Consider the following 18,390-nt stretch of genomic DNA (forward strand, 5'->3'; position numbering starts at 1 on the left):
TCAACTATCCAAGGTTATCGGAGTGATCATGTACAGGAGGAAGAAGCCTGAAAATATTTGCGATCGCGAAGTATACAGTGGGGAAAATTGCCGAATTTGAACCACTATTGTAATTTGTCATGTGCAAGCAATTTGCGCTGTATGATAGACAATGTGTGTTGGTTATATAGTAACAAGCTAGTTAATGAAATCACCACTATTATACACGTATTTTCTGTCATACAGCGCAATTTGCTTATATGTAACAAGTTACAGTAGTGATCCAACCTAGACGATGATACAAATTCATCAACCTTTACCTAAATGTATATAGGATGGACCACGAAACGTGAATTATCTAACATTATTCTACTGTCATAAATAGAACTATTTTTGTAAGGTAACTATTTATAAGATTATTGTACGTCATAAATATCTAAGCAATCGTTTCTTAACCGTTCACATGTGTATTGAAGCTGATGGGCACTACTTTGAACATCGTTTTAAGTAACATTAATGATATTTTCTTAATATTTGGTTTAGAAAAAAAAAAATGATTTCTTATGATGCTTCCCAAATTCATCTTACCTAGATACTGTTAAAAGACGGACGTAAAAAAATGACAGGTTTATCTATAAAAAAAAACTGAAGGTCTTCTTGAAAACCCTGGATAAAAAAGGGTGGACGCAAAATTCGGTACAATCATCTTAAAGCTTTCCTTGAATCATGTTATACTAGCCAAACAATTTTCGATCCAACAGCTAGTAGTAGAACAGACCTGGTCATTTCTGAAATGATATCATTTGAAATCTTATTTCAAACAACATGTTATTTTATTTCATAATTATTTCCTTGCCTGTGATCACGTCTGAAATAACATTATTTGAAATATCACTTCAAATAACATGTTATTTTATTTTTTAATCGTTTGAAATAATTCTTAGAAATAATTGTGAAATTGTTCTTCAAAATTATATCATGTGACTAGGTCGGAGTTTGGTTTATCGATATTTTTCTGAAGAGTAACACCCCTCTTCCAACTTCCACGCCAGTGGAACGATTATTTTCTTTCGCGACAATATTAGACGCACGCTGATTCTGCTTAAATCAAATTGCTGTAAAGATTTCTTAAAATAAAATCGTTTCGTTCCATATTATTCTGCGTATTATTTCTTTCGTCAAATTTGAAATACAAAAATAACAAAATAATACATTATTTGAACTTGCTATTATTTCAAACGAACCGATAATATTTTTATTTTCCTAACAGTATCGAAAGTAAAGTTCCGAACGAAATTACTTCGAATAGGTATTTCTTATTTTCATTTCAAATAAAGCTTGCCCAGGTCTGCAGTAGAATAATCTAAGCCGACCCACGTCTCGTGGTCCACCCAGTACAATACCAATCCGTCCCCCTCGGTTCGCGCGCACGGACCGCGAAAAGCGAGAGAAAAGCTGTTTCTATTTTTCGTTTTGTCGATCGAGAAGTGTATCACAAGCAGAGGAGAAGAAGACAATTCGCGCGGAGCTAGACGAGATACGCCTGGCCGGACGATGGCGGCGGCGGCGGCGGCGGTGGTTGTTGCTGTCTCCAGGCGGTTCGCTCCAATGTCGAATAATCCGAGTCGATGGACGAGTATATGTGCTCGGACAGCGGTCTCCTGTGATCCTCGCTGCTGCCGCTGCACACGGTCGTGTTCGCGGCGATGAGATTGCTACCTGGTACAGTGACCGCATCCCGGTAGGCGTGATTGACGGTCAGCCTGGGCTGCGGGGACGACGGCGGCGGTTGATGTTGCGGCATCGAGACCGTGCCGCAGGAATAGGCGGGCGGCGGCGCGTGTTGTAACATCAACGCGGTCGTTGGCGACGAGTCTTTGAAGAAAGACCTTTGTCTCTCCTGCGCCCGTAGGGTCGACATCGTTGTTTTCTCACTGCCAACGCCGTCCAGCGTGTACGTATTAATGTTCCGTTTGTAAACGAGCGGCGAGGATTTGCTCTCCATCGATATGTCACCCATATTCGCGGGCGGTATCGCGTACCGAAGACGTTCCCAGAACCTCTTCTCCCCCCACGTGAGTATCGCCGCGGCTGTACGTAAATACGGCCGCAGTTCAGGATCCCGTTCCACGATCTCCGGACACGCCTGACCAGCCTGGATGACGATCAATTGGGTAGCACGACCGCGAAGTGCCTCGTGTAACGCCGCGCGGAACTCGAAACGGGACCATTCCGTTTGCAAGAAATTACGGGTCAGAACGATTAACACGCGCCTAGAAGCGTCGACCGCCTCGAGAACGACCGGCGCCGGAGCGGAAGCACGCAGTACACAGGGCAGATCACGATGATGCAGACACAATCTCAGTCCCGCGGCGCCGTGTTCGAGCTCCACCGCCAACGAGTGGAGCACGAAATTCTCGTCGCCGGGGCTGTAACAAACGTAACAATCGTATAGACGTTCGCGATCGCCGTCGCAGCACGCGGTCATCGGCGCCGCCGAGGGGATCGTTGTTGTACCGGTCGATTTTCCTGGTTTCGTGCGCAAGAAACGTAATCCGTACTTCGAGTACGCCCAGGCGCCGACCGGTTCACGGAATATAAACACTAAGACTATGATCACCAACAATACCAGAACCGCGGACAACGTGGCAGCGACTAACGGTAAATAATCGGAAACCATGATGCTCTCTATTACGCCACCTTGCGAAAAGTAATCGGAACAGACGGTCTCGTTGACGTTCAAACGACGCCTATAGGCTGATCTCGCGTCACCCCCGTAATAACACCAAACGTCGCTCGCATCGATGACTTTGTGCGCGTTGTCCGAGACCCACGAAGACAATTCCTGAAGGAATTTACAACGACAGGACCATGGATTGCTACCCAACGAAAGCTCGACGAGACGAGCGTTTAGAGTGACCTGCCACACCGGGAACGTTACCAGTCGGTTGCCGCTCAATCGCAATATCTCCAGGGAACGTAACGGCAAGAACGTTAGGTTACCGATAAATCCTATCACATTATTCTGCAGATAAAGCTCGCGCAGATGCGAAAGTCGCTCGAACTCGAAACCCTTTAACTCTCGTATCCTATTGTCCTCTAGATGAAGAATCTGTAGATTGTTCAAACCGTTGAACGTACGGTTTTGTATAGACTCGATGCCGCTCGCGTTCACGTAAAGCACACGCATATTTTTCCGTCCGATGAACACATGATTTTGCAACTCGCGTAACACGTTACCGTCCAGATAGACCTCGGTCGCGTCCATCGGTATACGCCGTGGTATCTCCTCCACACCCATCCCGGAACAATCCACCGCGTTCGTGTTCCATGTACGATCGTTGTAGCACTTGCAGCCGGCCGGGCAGGTCATCTCGCAGTCGCACGCGTCGAAATCACAGCAATGACATAGGGCGAAACAATGGGCCTCGTAACGGCATAGAAATTGTTCCGATCTGGCCGTTGACGCGGGTATTATGGCAACACCACGTGGACCGGATGTACGACACATCACATTGTCCAGATCCATGATCCGGGGATATTCTCTGGTCGACGTTTGATTGTTGATCGCCGGCAGCCAGTCCATCGAACAGTTGCAGTTGAACGGATTCCCGCCGATGTAAAACTCCGGCAAAGGTCGATCCTCCGGGACTTTGGTCAGTAGCAACGAGGTCAATTCCATGGTCTCGATCAGATTCGCGTACATATCGACCCTGGTCAAGTTCACCTTATCGGCGAAGGTGTTTGGTCGTACGACGCTGATGTAATTGTTGTTTATGAAGAGCAACTCAACGCTGTCCGGGACGGACAACGGCGACAGCTCTGTGATCCGATTGTGACTGGCGTCCAAGGTTTTCACTTTCGAATCACGAATCTCGTAGTAGTTGCCGAGATTCTCAATGAAATTCCCATGTATGTCCAACCATTTCAAGTTACCAGGTATGAAAGCGTAATCGAACCACTCGATATGATTCTCGGACAGATTCAGCAACAGCAGGCTTGCTATGCTGGTGAAGACACCGTTTATGTTCGACAGAAAGTTCCCGTCCAATCGTATCGCTTCGAGCCGTACGTTCCGTTCGAACGCGTGCATCTCGACGTGTTGGACCTTGTTCCTGGCGAGATTCAAGATCTGCAGATTCGGCAGATCCCAGAGCATACCGCGCGACAGATTACCGATATCGTTGCCGATCAATCGCAGGCCGGTTAACTGATGAAGATTACGGAACGAGCCATTGTGAAAATCGTTGATCCGGTTCTCGCCGAGGTCGAGGGTTTTCAAGAAAGTGAGGTCGCGTAACGCGTCGGGCACCGCCGTGAGCTCGTTACCGCTCAGATCCAGTTCCTTCAAATCGGAACAGTTGCGAAACGCGAGCGGGTCGATGCTCGCGATAGTGTTGCCGGACAACGTCAGCCGGTTTAGTACGAACAGACCGTTGAATAGTTGCGCTCCCACGGTGTGAAGCTTGTTCTCGGACAGCTCGAGGGTGTGTAGATTGTAGAGCGGCAAAAAGGCGTTGCTCTCGATCCGATCGATCGAGTTATTCCGTAGATCGAGAATCTGCAGGAAGAATAGATCCTTGAACATACGGGCGTCGATGTGCGTCAACAGATTGTACGATAGGTCTAGTACGATCAGACGTATCAGACCGAGAAACGTGGTCTCGTCCACTTGGTCGCTGCCCAGCCGATTGCCGGCCAGATTCAGCACGAGCAGCTGCTCCAGCCGAGTGAATATACCCTTCGGCAGGTCGCGGAGGCCGTTGTACGCCAGGTGTATTTCTCGAAGGTCCCGCGTGCTGGCGAACAACCCTTCGGGCAACGAGTCCAAGGAATTATAACTCGCGTTGAAGGTACGAAGCACGGTCAGCCCGGTGAGCGCGTCACTGGCAATTTCCTCGATCGCGTTCCGTTGCAGGTGCAGCTCGTGTAACTGTCGCAGTCCAACCAGCGGGCTGTTCTCCGGCAACCGTGTCAGTTCGTTCCGCGACAAGTCCAAAATCCGTATATCGGCCCGACACGATTCACCGTCGTTGTTCTGGTCGTGCGTCGGTAGATCCCGACGATTCAATCCGATATCGTTCGTGTCGTGGAAACGGTTCCCGGTCAGATTCAACGTCTGAAGATTATCTAGCCCGCACAGAAGATTCACTGGAAGCGCTTGCAGGTTGCTCTCGACGATCTCCAAGGTGTGCAGTTCCCGTAAACCGAGAAACGAGCTCGGCGCGAACTCGAGAACACGGCCGGCAGCCCACGCGGAATTGAACGTCTGGATGGTCAGTCGTTTCAACTCCAGTAACGGTTGAAAAGCGCCGTCCGGCACACGCAATACTTTGCAACCGTGCACGTGTAACTCGTGCAAACTGGACAACCGTTGCCAGCTTTGCGCGTTGAAGCTGCTCTCGAAATGATGGACGTCGCTGCACCGTATCCGTAACTTGAGGGCACCGTCGAGGGACGGTACGAGGCTGGTGATCGCGCCGGGATCCAATACTCGGAGGGTGCAGTCCGCGGAACGGGTCTCGTTACCACCCTCGGACAACCACTTGCAAGAGGCTCCGGCCGATTCCGAGAGTATGGTCGATGCGAGGCAGAGAAAAGCCGCGTTCACCAGCGTCATAAAAATATACTTCGCTGTCATCTTGGGATCGTCGCAGGAGGGGGATGGTTACGCGGCTCTTTGGCGCTTCTTCTTTCTTTTTTTTCGGGAGGTGTTAGGCTTCGCAATCTCGTAGCACTTTTGGGATACAGGGATACTATTTCGCACCCTCGCTCACCCCTTCCTCACGGACACACTCGTCGCACAGCGATGCCACACGCACGCACATACACACGCGAACGAGTGCGAGCGCGCGCGCGCTCATGCACCTCCTATCACGTAAGTACGGACCGGCCCATTTCTCTTGCCCTTTATTCGTAGTTGCCTGGTGGCGAGCCACCCTGCTCTACGTTCCTCCACCGTGTCTCACTCGCGATCTTTCCGATTGACTGCCCCCCGCACCGTCCGTAACCGCTTCTCGCCCTTCGGATCCCTTTTTTTCACGTCGCTTCGCACGGTTCTACATATACGTCCCTTACGTGATGCACTCTGTTACACCGTTCCAATCCAGAGAGGGGGGGGTAAGTAACACCCGTCGCGGCAAGTAGTACGAGCACGCTTTAACGAAGCGACAGAACGAAAACAGTCCCGTGCAAACCCCGTATTCGCGAAGCGACCGTGCACCACCGTACACACTCGCCTCGCATCAAGCACTAGCACTGATCCAGCAGACCGCTGAGCGCGCATCATACCGCAGAAGAAGCCGGCCGGAATAAGAGCAGAACGCGGAGCGTTACGTTAAGTCCATATGCCCGGCTGGTATGTGCACCGGTTCTCGCCCGGTGCTCTTTGCCGATTGGTGCACTTTTTCCCTACTTCGACCACATCAATATGCATACCAGACCGTTACAAAGCATTCTGATCGATAGAAATTTTCAGGTGTGAAGCGGCCCCCAGGCGTTGTTCGACTGTAATCAGACGTTATTATGTATTTAAGTTAATCCGATTTTGTGTATATTATAGTACAATATGATTTTTTAGAGATTATTATGACGTTTCGAAATAACCAATTTAATAGAAAAATTGAGGTACATCGGAAATCCCGTGTGTTTATACGTCACTGTGATATTATTTCCTGGAAAGTTATATGACGGTTTATGGTTTCTAGACTTTATATTGTGTTACGAAATAAAGAAATTTGTCGTAATTTACCAATTTTTTTAATAACTATAAGGAATATATTATATGTTTAGTGTATTGCTACACATGAACGTTTAAATAGAACTATATGTTGGAATGCATAGATTTTGGTGTAAATTAAGTCACTGCATCGGTCACCTTTTCGAATCTCAATTTTATCGTAATTAACAAGACATAAAGCAAAAACAAATTTCTGTAAAAGAATTTGGACGCGTCTACGCCGTGTGTGCCATCTGGGGAGTATATTTAAAATGTGAAGTTACGCAGCGTCGCTACTGTCCTTATAGAGTTGCAATTGGTGGAAGCCGAGGCTAGGCGACCAGTTCAATTCCAGCAGAAGCGTACGTTGCGTGCATTTGTAACGCGTTGCTTGCGAGAAATCTGTTCGAGGCCTGTTTTTTTTCGTGGAGCATACGTAAATAATTGTTGCACTTGTTTGTATCGGATTACAAAGATGAAGGTAGTACATGTGACCTGTATTCTTTTGGCTACAATAATCTGCAGCATTGCGAGTAGCGTTGGTAAGTAAATATATTCTCCGTTCGTTGTGTTGCTTTCGTCGTCGAATCTGTTAACGTTTCGTGTCGTAAGGACGTCTGACGTGTATGAAATATTTTCTTGTAAGACTTTTTTGAGGTAGCTTATAAGGCTTTTTCTCACACGTGAAAAATAATGGTATGCGTCATACGATGCGGGAAAGTATACGGAACGATATGATAGTTTTCTTTTGTTATGCAGTGACCACGACCATTTGTATTGCATTACACGAGGCAGTCCTTTTCTGTACCGCTTAACGCCTCTAGAAATACATATGTACATTATTTATTTAGTATTTTTATGAATTTTGATAGTATGTTTCGGCTTTTCCATTAGTTACAACGACCTTCAGTACTTTTGTATACTGTTTTACTATTATTGATTTTCCGTGAGTTTCTTGTTCTACAATTACGTTCACAGTAAGATATCTTATAGTTCAGGCAGAAGTATATATGGATGGCTTTAGTCTGCTATAACTTATAGCATTCGGTGTTTTAAACATATGGGTAAATTTAACAATAAGCAATATTACAGAATGATTCCTACTTAAACATTATTATTACTACATTATTATAACTTTATTGCTTCATACCAAGACATATCATTATATATCATTTTTTCATAAATAATAATTATATGGAACACAGGAACTTCAGTAATCTAAAAATTCTAATTTTGTTGAAACTGCATTTTGTAAGGGATCTCATTAGAAGTATCATGTAATTTTTTTCTTTTGTCAGGTTGAAAACACTTTAAATATTAATGTGTTTTCCTATTTTCCTGTATATCTTAAAAACTATAGTAAATATAAAAAATTGTTAGAGTGAAAATAAATGGCTTGTTATGCCTTATAAAATTATGCAATGAGATTGTTCAAAATATGTTTAAATAAATAAACAAATTTTAAAAAAGTTAAATTTTTTGGAAAATTATGTATTGAAGAAGATATCCATGTTTAGTCATTTTAGTCTTTCACAAAGATCATGCGTGTACTATTTTGAAAATACTAATTACCTCTATTAATGATCAATGAAATATTCAATTGTTTGTACAGCTACTCCAATACAAGGAGAGAATAAATCTACCATCCATCAGACAGTGGATGTAACTACTGTACCTCCTCTTCAATCTACAACTATCATAAATCTTGCTGCATCTTCTAATGCTCCTATACCCACTGTTAATACTACAACAGCAGTTAATGTTACCAAAGTAGATACTCATACAACTGCTCCTATTGATGTTGCTAATAAAACTACTGCCAGTAGTAAGATTGAGACAACTACTATTTCCACAACGGTACCAACAACCATAGTAACAACAGCAACAACACCAAAGAAACCGTCAACAACAACTCTGAAACCTACAACTAACAATGTAACTTCATCCACTACCACAAGCAGCGGAACTACTGTTGCACCACCATCTGTTACAACAACAATTCCAGTATCGACGAAAACTCCATCCTATAAGGGACGACATTTTGATGGCCTCAGTTTCTTAGGTAGGCACTGTACATTGACGTTTATATGTTTATTATTTACATTCATATGCATGTAGTTGTTTGCAAAGATAGATTTCTGTTTGAAAGTTATTTGTATAGAATTCTGTTTAGAAGAAATCCATTTACAATTACATTATGCAATTTTCATTTTTTCATAGGTGGAATCATTTTGACCGTATGCTTGATGGCAATTGGTGTAATTTCATGGAAATTCTTTAGAACAATGAGCGAAGGAAACTACCGTACCCTATGATGCTGAGGAGAAAGTCGTCGCAAAGAGTACCATTTTTTGGCAACTTAAACGCAGTTATTCGAACTGAAAATTAAAAATTTTACTATAATATTGCGTATTTTTATAACGCACTTAAGTGTCGCGTGATTTAAGTGCTCTTAGTAATGTGATGTGCAAAAAAGCGAGTTCCGTTTCTTTGTACCCAATTACAAAGACGAGTTACATGTATAACAGTATTGTCTCTCTACAGATTCGCACGCGCATTGTGATAGCAAATGCGATTGCGAGAACGAAAAAGTAATAAATGTGAAAGACCGGAATAGAATGAGAAAGTAGAGAACCTAAGGGCGCGAGAGAGAAAGGTGAGAAAACCTGAATGTTACCATGCGCAAGCGTAGCTAGCGCACGAAGAGATTGACGACCAATCAAAAACACACATTCCATAAAAAAAAAATCAATTCTAAGACACGATGATCTAAATGTTATTTTCCAATAGATTTCGTACAATATAATTTTTGTTTTATTTCATTTACGAATATATATATATACGTATATGTATGTCGTATATAAAAACCAATGATTACATTCTAGTATAAGAATATCAAAATGTACACAGATATAAAGGTTCCTATGTGTATATTCATAGTAGAGGAAAATATTAAAAAGAAAAACTAAAAAATTAATTGGCGTGTTAAGGGTTCTTGGAAATATATAGGGGTATCGCTGGTTGGAGGGGTTTGAAGTAATTGGAATGTTCTAGTTGTATACTATCGTCGTCGGGGATATGATATTTGGTTTTTATTGTCTGGCGATAACGACGCTGCTCCGTGCCGTTCGTAGGAACATGACGTTCGTGTGTATAAAGTATAGTCGCTCCGGTGAACGACTTTATCTTATAATATCGTTGTTTCGAAATTTTCATACGACTCAACAGTGAGATGAAACTTCTGAATCTCGATCTCTGTACCTGTCGGAACACGTAGCTGTCTAATGATTGATAGCAAATTGGAAACTATGTTTTTAAGCATACGGAAATGCGAATATATTGTTTAAAATATTTATCTAGAATGAATAATCGAATAACGTAATTTCATTTGCACTATTGTTTTTTTTCCTGTTTGTTTCTTGAAATAATCACTTCAGAATCAAATTGATTTTCAATATGTTGTTGGTGATAAATATTTTCCGTTAACAAGAAAGAAAAGAGATTACCAACGCGATTACGGATGCGCCGTGATCGTTGCTGATGAAACTGGCTCCTAAAACACCGTCTGTGGATTCCAACGCATTCATGATACGTTCAATGTCCTTCGGTAAATAGTTCAAACACTTACGCGTGCAATGATAGTTCTCCCACAATAGCTTTCCTACAAAATTTCATAAACCATCACTGGAAAATTCTGTATGGGAGATAAAAGACCAATGGCTTTTAGGGGGTGGATGCGCGCGGAACTTCGGAACAGGAAACCTTGGAAACATATTTAAAACGAGAGACACGATTTAATATTACAAAACAAGAAAAAAAAAAAAAAGATACATATGTACCAGATAAAAATGCCTAAATAATATATCATATTTACGTTGGATGTAATATTTTAAGAAGCTATGTAAATTACATGCTTGTACGAATTATGTAACATTAATACTATGCAATGAACAAAAACGAAAAAAATGACAAAACCAGGTTGTGCAACATTTCCCAACTGTTTTAACATCCTACCAAGCTTCTTCCATCGTCTTGTTTTGATCGTTTCTGTCATCTCGGATATTATCTTATCTCCGTTGTCAATATTCGCGGTCAAGGTCATCGTCTCTTCGGGAAACAGACGTTCCATCATCGAACTGCCTTCCGGATCTGTACGCCATCGCGAGGTCGTGTTTCTGATAATAGTGATCTCTGTCTGTCTTGTCGCGTCTGAACGATACTTCAATGACTTTTCAATCGCGAATGTGGGACGCGTGATAAGAATCATTTCGGTGTCGAACGTTTCCCAGTCGTATTCGTCGACGGTCAGAGATCGTGAGTCGAAGCTGATTATCTTGTCCTCCTCGCCGACGATGGAAATCAACGAATCGACGACACAATGGTTGCGAGATCCTGAGGCCAGTTTCTTCGCCAAGTGACACGCCAGCGTTTTCTCGAGAATGTTCGCCGTCTGCATTTTCGTAATTGCCTCGAGAAACGTGTATAACGCAACGACCAGGGCGGAGCTGCTCCCGAGACCAGATCTTTCCGGCACAGTGGAAACGATCACGATTTCAAATCCCGGAACATGCACTGTCGACAACGCTTATTTATTTCATTTGTTTACCAAAATTATTATTTCGATACACTAAACACCAATGTGAAATGTGTACATGTTGTTTTTGGTGTTATCGTATTGCGTACACGGATGTCCTATTTTAAACATTTTATAGTAACCCATTCTATCAGTCACATCTCGAAAGCACTTTTGAAACATTATTTTGCGTGTTCGTCAACAGTTTGAAAATGTAGTGTTTTTTTTTTATTATCGGGAAATAGGATCTTAAGAAATAAAATCTCGGCCTCAGAGCTTTACGTAAACGGTGCACATATTTTTATTTATTTTCATTGCAGATGGACTATTTACTTGTAGATATTCTTTGTAAAAAAAGGAAAGCCCAAACCAGACCTGGGCAAATTTGATTCGAAATGAAAATAAGAAATAACTATTTGAAATAATTTATTTTGTAATTTTATTTTCAATACTGTTATTTGAAAATAAAAATACTATAGATTCATTTGAAATAATAGTAATTTCAAATAATTAATTATTTTGTTATTTTTGTATTTAAAATTTGACAAAAGAAATAGTACGTAAAATAATATGTAACAAAAAGATTTTATTTTAAGAAACCTTTATATGCAGTGGTTTGCTTTAAACAGAACCCGTTCTTGAAAAAACTCATCCGTGATAGATTTTTGCTTGGATCCATCTAATATTGTTGCGAAAGGAAATAATCGTTTCACTGGTGCGGAAGATAGAAGAGGGGCGTTATTCTGCAGAAGAATGTCAATAAACTAAACTCAAATGTAGTCACCTGATATAATGTCGAAGAACAATTTCACAATTATATCTAAGAATTATTTCAAATGATTAGAAAATAAAATAACATATTATTTAAAATGACATTTCAAATAATGTCATTTCAGACGTGATTGCAGGCATGGAAATAATTATGAAATAAAATAACATGTTACTTGAAATAATATTTTAAATGGTATTATTTCAAAAGTGCCCAGGACTGACCGAAACGTACAAATACAATGACCAAGTGTTGCAGTGTGAGATTATAACATGCACGGTATGCTTTGCATACTTTCTCACACGAATCCCTTGTGGTCTTTTCATACATATTGCTCGAGTATTCTGCGTAATCTATAATTATAATTGTATACGAATTCATCATTCGCCGCGTGCCTCGCTCTGTGTATTGTGGCGTGACGTGAAATGTTTATCGGTTTGTTTTGCTTAACGTGTTATTACGTTTCCGCGTGCTTATACCGATAACTACGTATCATATGAATTACGGCAAAAATAATTTAAACATGGACAATACCAATCGTTAAATATACCTTGTTCTTTTTAGCTCATTGATGTTCTTCTGAAATTCCACATAATTGGTAATTATTAGCAATTATTCGGAACCGTTAATACTAACTGGATGAGTTATATACCTCTCTTCGCCTTGAAACATTGCACCGTTGCCTTCATGTACCGAATGCACCACGAGTCCTCCACGGATATTCGGAGATTTTCATCGTTCGCGTAAAATCTGAACACATCCTTCTTGGTGGATTGATTCGAGGTCGTTTTAACGTGACACCATTTGTTGTTCCGGCTCCGTTTCCCAACTATCAATGTGACAAGTTGTACGGCCTGTTTTATTTCAACAGAAGATAAACGAAGACAAACGTGCGCGCGTCCCTGCATACGTTTTCGTTACTTTTTATGTGCTACGGTCGTGGAAAGTGCGTGTTCAATGATTATGGGGACAGGAGGAGGATTTACGATAAACACTGTACACCAATGGTTTCTATCGTTCTGGCCATTGGCTGACCAAGCACCCAGCTATAGTCATTGGAGTATCGTGATTGCTGGGGAACACATTGGTATAACTACGGTGACTGTATATTATTTAACATTAGAACTACGGACGATCAATACTATCTGTTTCTATTAGAGATACATTAATTAACTACCCAGTCAGGCAAACCTGCAAAGCCAAATTTTGTTCAACGCCTGTTATAAGGTTATGGCTACAAGTTTGATGCAAGATTTGCTATAAACAATTTACGCGCACACTGGCAGCAACATAGGCAACAAATTGGCATCAACATATGCAGCAAATTGGCTTGCGCAAACCTTGTACCGGTTTTGCCCTCAATTTGACATACGTCATGTTGCAAGATTTTTTGCCAACTTGCTTTACCATTTTGTCAGCTCGCATTGTCTGCAAAGCCCAAGTCAAACGCGGAAACAGATGGCTATAGTTTTTTAGACAACTTTTGTCATTTATTGCTGACAATTTGCGCGAAACTTGTACATAACTGATTATCAGGGTAATTAATTATAACAAGTTAAGTCATTTCTTCGATTACTTATTGCACTGAAGAATCAGTCAAAATATTAGAAAATGCAGTGTTATTGCTGACAAGTTTTACAGAAAATTTCTAAGCAGTCATTTCGACTTTTTTTGATAGTTCTAGCGTTAAACCGAAAATTACTAAAATGTCTTCCGATGTCTATTGGAGTCAAGAGAGTGTCAATCAGATATACCCAAAATGGGCAATCTTTTGGTGACAACAAAGTTCATTGGTAAGAACCCTCTATAAGTAATACGAGTCGTTGACGATCCAACTAAATTCCTATTTTTCCGACTTTCCCACGAATTTTTATTTTCCCTGAAAAAAAGTGTTAAACATTTCTGTTCACAAACGGTTGTATAATCTAGCAGAGACTTCGATAAATATACCGGAATCTTTACAGATTTTGTTGAAAGCCTGAAACAGTAAAAAAGAATTAGGTTTGGACATAAACGACTCAATTTGCCTATAGAGTCTGAAAAAATATACTTCCTTACAGAGGATTAATTAAGGATATAGTTGTTGCATCGATTTAAATCCTCGTAATATTTACAGAATTTTTCAAATGATTTTCAGTTGCACGACTTTTACAGTTAGGGTGTATCAGACGAATTTGCACGTACCATGGACAACGATTTACTTTCCACCAGATTGGTACACTTTCCGGCTATAGTGAGACAACCAGGAGCGTATACAGCGCAGGTAGGGAATGCACCGTAATTTTTAATGAATTCCTGCTCGGCGAAAGTCAGTAGATCACCGACACTGGGTACCTTTTGTATCTCGTCCGTTGCCTCATCTTCGAGATACGGTTTCACCAGTTTGTAATAATCCCTCAGGAATCGCGTTTGACGAACCTTCGGGACGGATTTTAAAACGAGACCCACCGTTATAAAGTGGTTGCGTGATCTGTTAAAATTCGTTACAGACGATTCTCGCGAGAATCTTTCCCGGAACAATGCGACGCGTGATTTCTCACGGAGCAACACGCTCGGGCCCGAAGTGGGTGCACCGACGGTGGAAACGGAAGTTTTATTCTGATTTTTCTATCTCGAGAAACAATGGGACCTCTTACTTTATTGTTCGATAAATTGCCCACCGTGGAAGCGGCACACGCTGCACGGATATTACGGGATTTATTGTTCATACTGGAGGAAAAAAAAAACTCATCTGACCGAGGGATCCGTGTGTTCGAGTAAACGGACTGTTTAATTTGACACTTCCGTGACGTTTGGCCGAGACGGAAAAACAAAACGAGCCGAAAAGCTGCTCGCACTCGATCTTTCAGTTTTCCTTTCTTCGTTTGTCCGGCCGATTTAAATATGAAACGAGACGTGATATTGTATCTTGTAATTGATATACAGGGTGGTGAAAAAAAGAGACTTCCAAACTTTAAGAGTAGATTGTATTCGTCAAATGAAAGAAAAAAGTTGTGATGAACGTATGTCGAAAAATTAACCATTTAATTACAGACTCGTTTTAGAAATGAATAATCCGATGATAACTACTTTGTTAACACTTTTAATGACCAACTGAATGGTATTTCTTGTCACCGTTTATGGAAATAGTGTGTCGGTTACTGTGAATTGAAGGTATTCGAACGCTAGAACCTCTAATATTCTCTACTAGGTTGTAATAGTGAGACAAAAAATTCAGACTCGTCTCTGAGGTGAGTGGGCTGTAGTTAAGTTGTTCGCTTTAAGAGGTTACGTACCTTTGTGCTGTACAATAAGAGGGAAAAGTAGAAACTTTTTTGTATGTATGCAGAATTATTGTTTATTAAAATCTTATTATATGTTGTTTCCTTGGTAATTTCTGAAAAATCGATCTATATCAACAGACGAAAATGGCTGCCATTTAATTATAACCAGTTTCATCAAAACACCATCTACGGTATCAGATGTATCTTTGTGGTCTTTTATCTGAAAAAAGTTCTTTAAATTTTATATTAATGTAGATAAAAGAAACTAGTACTTACCGAAGCCGATTTTGAAAATATCAATATTTTACAAAATGGCGGCTGTTTGAAATTTAACTTGTAGTTTCCGACATAAATTTTCAAATTCTCTTGTTACTAAAAAAAAAGAAAAAAAATGCAGGAATGAAAAATTCACTTTGTCAAGTACTAGATTTTAGGCTTAAAAAAATTACTACGAAGTTTGATCTCAATTGGTCTATTAGTCTTTTAAATATTTCTGGTACCGATTTTGAAAACTTCATTTCGAGTAAAATGCTTTTAAATGGCAGGCATTTTTTTGTATTAATAGATATATAGTTCATTTTTTCAGAAATTACTAAGGAAATAACATACATATAATAAGATGTATATGTTGAACTTTTAATAAACAATAAGTCTGCATATACAAAAAAATGTTTTAATTTTTCCTCGTATTTAACAGCTCAAAGGTATGTAACCCCTTCACTGAAATGAAAAATTGTTCATAGCTTTGAAAACAATCATTTATTGACCCATGTTTATCAGGATTTTTTTTCTCTGTTTGGCGAGTACCATCTACTTTTAAAGTTTTAATACTGTTTTCCTTATCACCCTCTATTGTTTGTTATTCGTGTCCGTAAAAATCAAACCAAGTCAGCTTTTTTCCATGTCACGAGTTATCGCGACGAAATGTTATATTTGCGCATCGAATTGTTGTGTAAACGTGCAAGAGATAAGGCAAGGGAAACGTTAACACAGCGAAATAATCGGCATATGAAAGCTGTGCACTTTTTACGAAGGTTGGATCGTATTTATATTTAATAACGTAACTTTCACGCCACTTTGACTGATGTAATTACCATGTTCTTTTGTTGTTATTTATAGGTATACGAAATATTGTAGAGAAGTTTTTTTTATACGCAGATATAAATAAAATGAAGTGTTCAAGTTCATATTGTTTATCGATTACACTCTTACGTTTTATATTTATACTTTGAACGTTATTTATATTATATATGTTTTGTTACTTTTATTGACGTACATGGTATTAGTTTATTAATATATTAATTATGGTATTAGTATATTAATTATATGTATCTGGTTTGGATAAATAATTCCTTAAGCAATAAATATTTCCTGAAGTATTTGTATACAAAACCAGTGTTAAATATTTATCTTTTGACGATAACAATAATAACTGTAAATGTGTCCAGTACAGTTTGAATGCAAAAGAAGACGATTCTATTCTTTATTTCGAATATTAAATCATTCTCGACTAGGGTACGAATAAGTTTGTATTAGGTCGGTGCATAAAGAATGTCATTTTTCCAAAGTTCGAATTTCCGGGGGAGAATTTTCATGTGCATCAACCCTAATACATTAGGATCACTTCTCTCTGTAATAGGGGTGGTCTATTTAAATAAGGCCACCTACATATATCTTCCACTTGTGGTAGTACAAACAAATATTTTATATGCAACTTGTATGGTATCAAAGAATCAATATGTTGCAAGTATATTTTTAGTTCAAGGTCATTTGTTTGAGTTCTCAAGGTCATTAATTCAAGGAGTCAGAATTTTCGAGGTATAATAATTGCATGCAATAAAATTTAAATATTTCCATTGGTTGGAAGTGGACATCAGTTTGAAAAAGGGCAATACACTGCGTGTTTCTAGGGGACGTGAAACGGCGTTTGCTGGTTGGCGGGTGTGTTCATTTTCGAAAATTAACTGCCAGCGTACGGGCGCCAGGACTGGAAACATAAAACTGTTCGAAAACAGCAATATCCTTTTAACCAAGCGATGCTTGTGTTCATGGCGATAGTATAACGGTAATTGCTGGGCTATCGACACGGAACAACCATACGCGGCATGTGGTTATCCGTGCAGTACGATAATAAGTCGTATGTCACGAACGTTTACGTAATTATCACAGCGCGCGGTTTTGAGCTCGCCTGACGATACGAGAATTATGCGAACTGTATCGAAATTAATCTGAGAACAAAAAAAACATTGCTTATATACAAAGAAAACGATGAATTGATATTTCCTTTCTTCTTAATGTAATACCCATATGGTCACTATAGCGAGGCAAGAGATAATGATTGAACAAAAGACTGTTACGAAGACTAGTCTTTTTTCATTATTTTGTAGTGTTATTATTTGAGTTTTCACTGTATTGTTTAACACTATAACCACCAACGATAAACGTATATCTACTTCTATCTGATCATCAAATATTTGAAAATACTCATTTTTATCAATCAACTAATTTCTTTATTTTTACACTGCAATAAAAGTTGTAAAAGATCTCGAAAAATGTATTATTGTGTCAGTTTAATCGTCGTTATAAAAGTGTACTAATCGGTTTTTTTGACTGAATTGGTAGTTCGAGGGTTGATAGTGTACAATGTACGTAATAGTGAGTAACCTACTGTCCTCAATACAGTCTCGTATGTGGACGAGTATATGATCGTGTATCAAGCAAATAAATTACACCTTTAATGGGACTCATGTCATTTATTTTTCAACAAATTTCAATAAAACCAATTTTCGGTGTTTTTTTCTGAAGTTTCTGCAGTATAAAGTATGTCAGAGAGTCTTCATTCAGGGCACTGTCAATTATGTTTCGTCGTTCCTTTTATACCCAATTGCAAACATAAATAGCACTGTATAAGACTTCTAACTTGAGTAACTTAGTTCATTATATGTAAAATACATAATTCATATGTTTTTATAGGTTTCGTGATATTCATTTCTGAACAAATTTCAATAAACTCTAACCTTGGTGCTTTTCTTTTTAATTTACGGGATTATAAACCCAGATAAGACATGAGGCCCAATGACGCCTTGAG

At 40.0% G+C, this 18,390-nt stretch overlaps 3 protein-coding genes across 3 annotated transcripts; 1 reads left to right on the top strand and 2 right to left on the bottom strand.

Annotated features, from left to right (window-relative positions):
• Nucleotides 1-1,369: 1,369 nt before the first annotated feature.
• On the bottom strand, nucleotides 1,370-5,620 carry LOC107186158 (slit homolog 3 protein). Its single transcript, XM_015573971.1, has one exon. It carries the CDS (start codon nucleotides 5,618-5,620, stop codon nucleotides 1,508-1,510), a length of 4,113 nt encoding a protein of 1,370 aa, XP_015429457.1. The 3' UTR covers nucleotides 1,370-1,507.
• Nucleotides 5,621-7,029: 1,409 nt separating this feature from the next.
• LOC107186160 (cell wall integrity and stress response component 4-like) lies at nucleotides 7,030-9,492 on the top strand. The gene is made up of 3 exons (XM_015573973.1): nucleotides 7,030-7,239; nucleotides 8,310-8,759; nucleotides 8,918-9,492. Exons 1-3 carry the CDS (start codon nucleotides 7,173-7,175, stop codon nucleotides 9,010-9,012), a joined length of 612 nt encoding a protein of 203 aa, XP_015429459.1. The 5' UTR covers nucleotides 7,030-7,172; the 3' UTR covers nucleotides 9,013-9,492.
• A 1,094-nt stretch (nucleotides 9,493-10,586) lies between these two features.
• On the bottom strand, nucleotides 10,587-12,947 carry LOC107186151 (galactokinase-like). The gene is made up of 2 exons (XM_015573963.1): nucleotides 12,692-12,947; nucleotides 10,587-11,269 (listed from the first exon to the last, which is right to left on the bottom strand). Exons 1-2 carry the CDS (start codon nucleotides 12,945-12,947, stop codon nucleotides 10,587-10,589), a joined length of 939 nt encoding a protein of 312 aa, XP_015429449.1.
• Nucleotides 12,948-18,390: the final 5,443 nt, after the last annotated feature.

Source organism: Dufourea novaeangliae, unplaced genomic scaffold (genome assembly GCF_001272555.1).
Source record: "Dufourea novaeangliae isolate 0120121106 unplaced genomic scaffold, ASM127255v1 scaffold76, whole genome shotgun sequence".
In the NCBI taxonomy this organism is placed as follows: Eukaryota; Metazoa; Arthropoda; class Insecta; order Hymenoptera; family Halictidae; genus Dufourea; species Dufourea novaeangliae.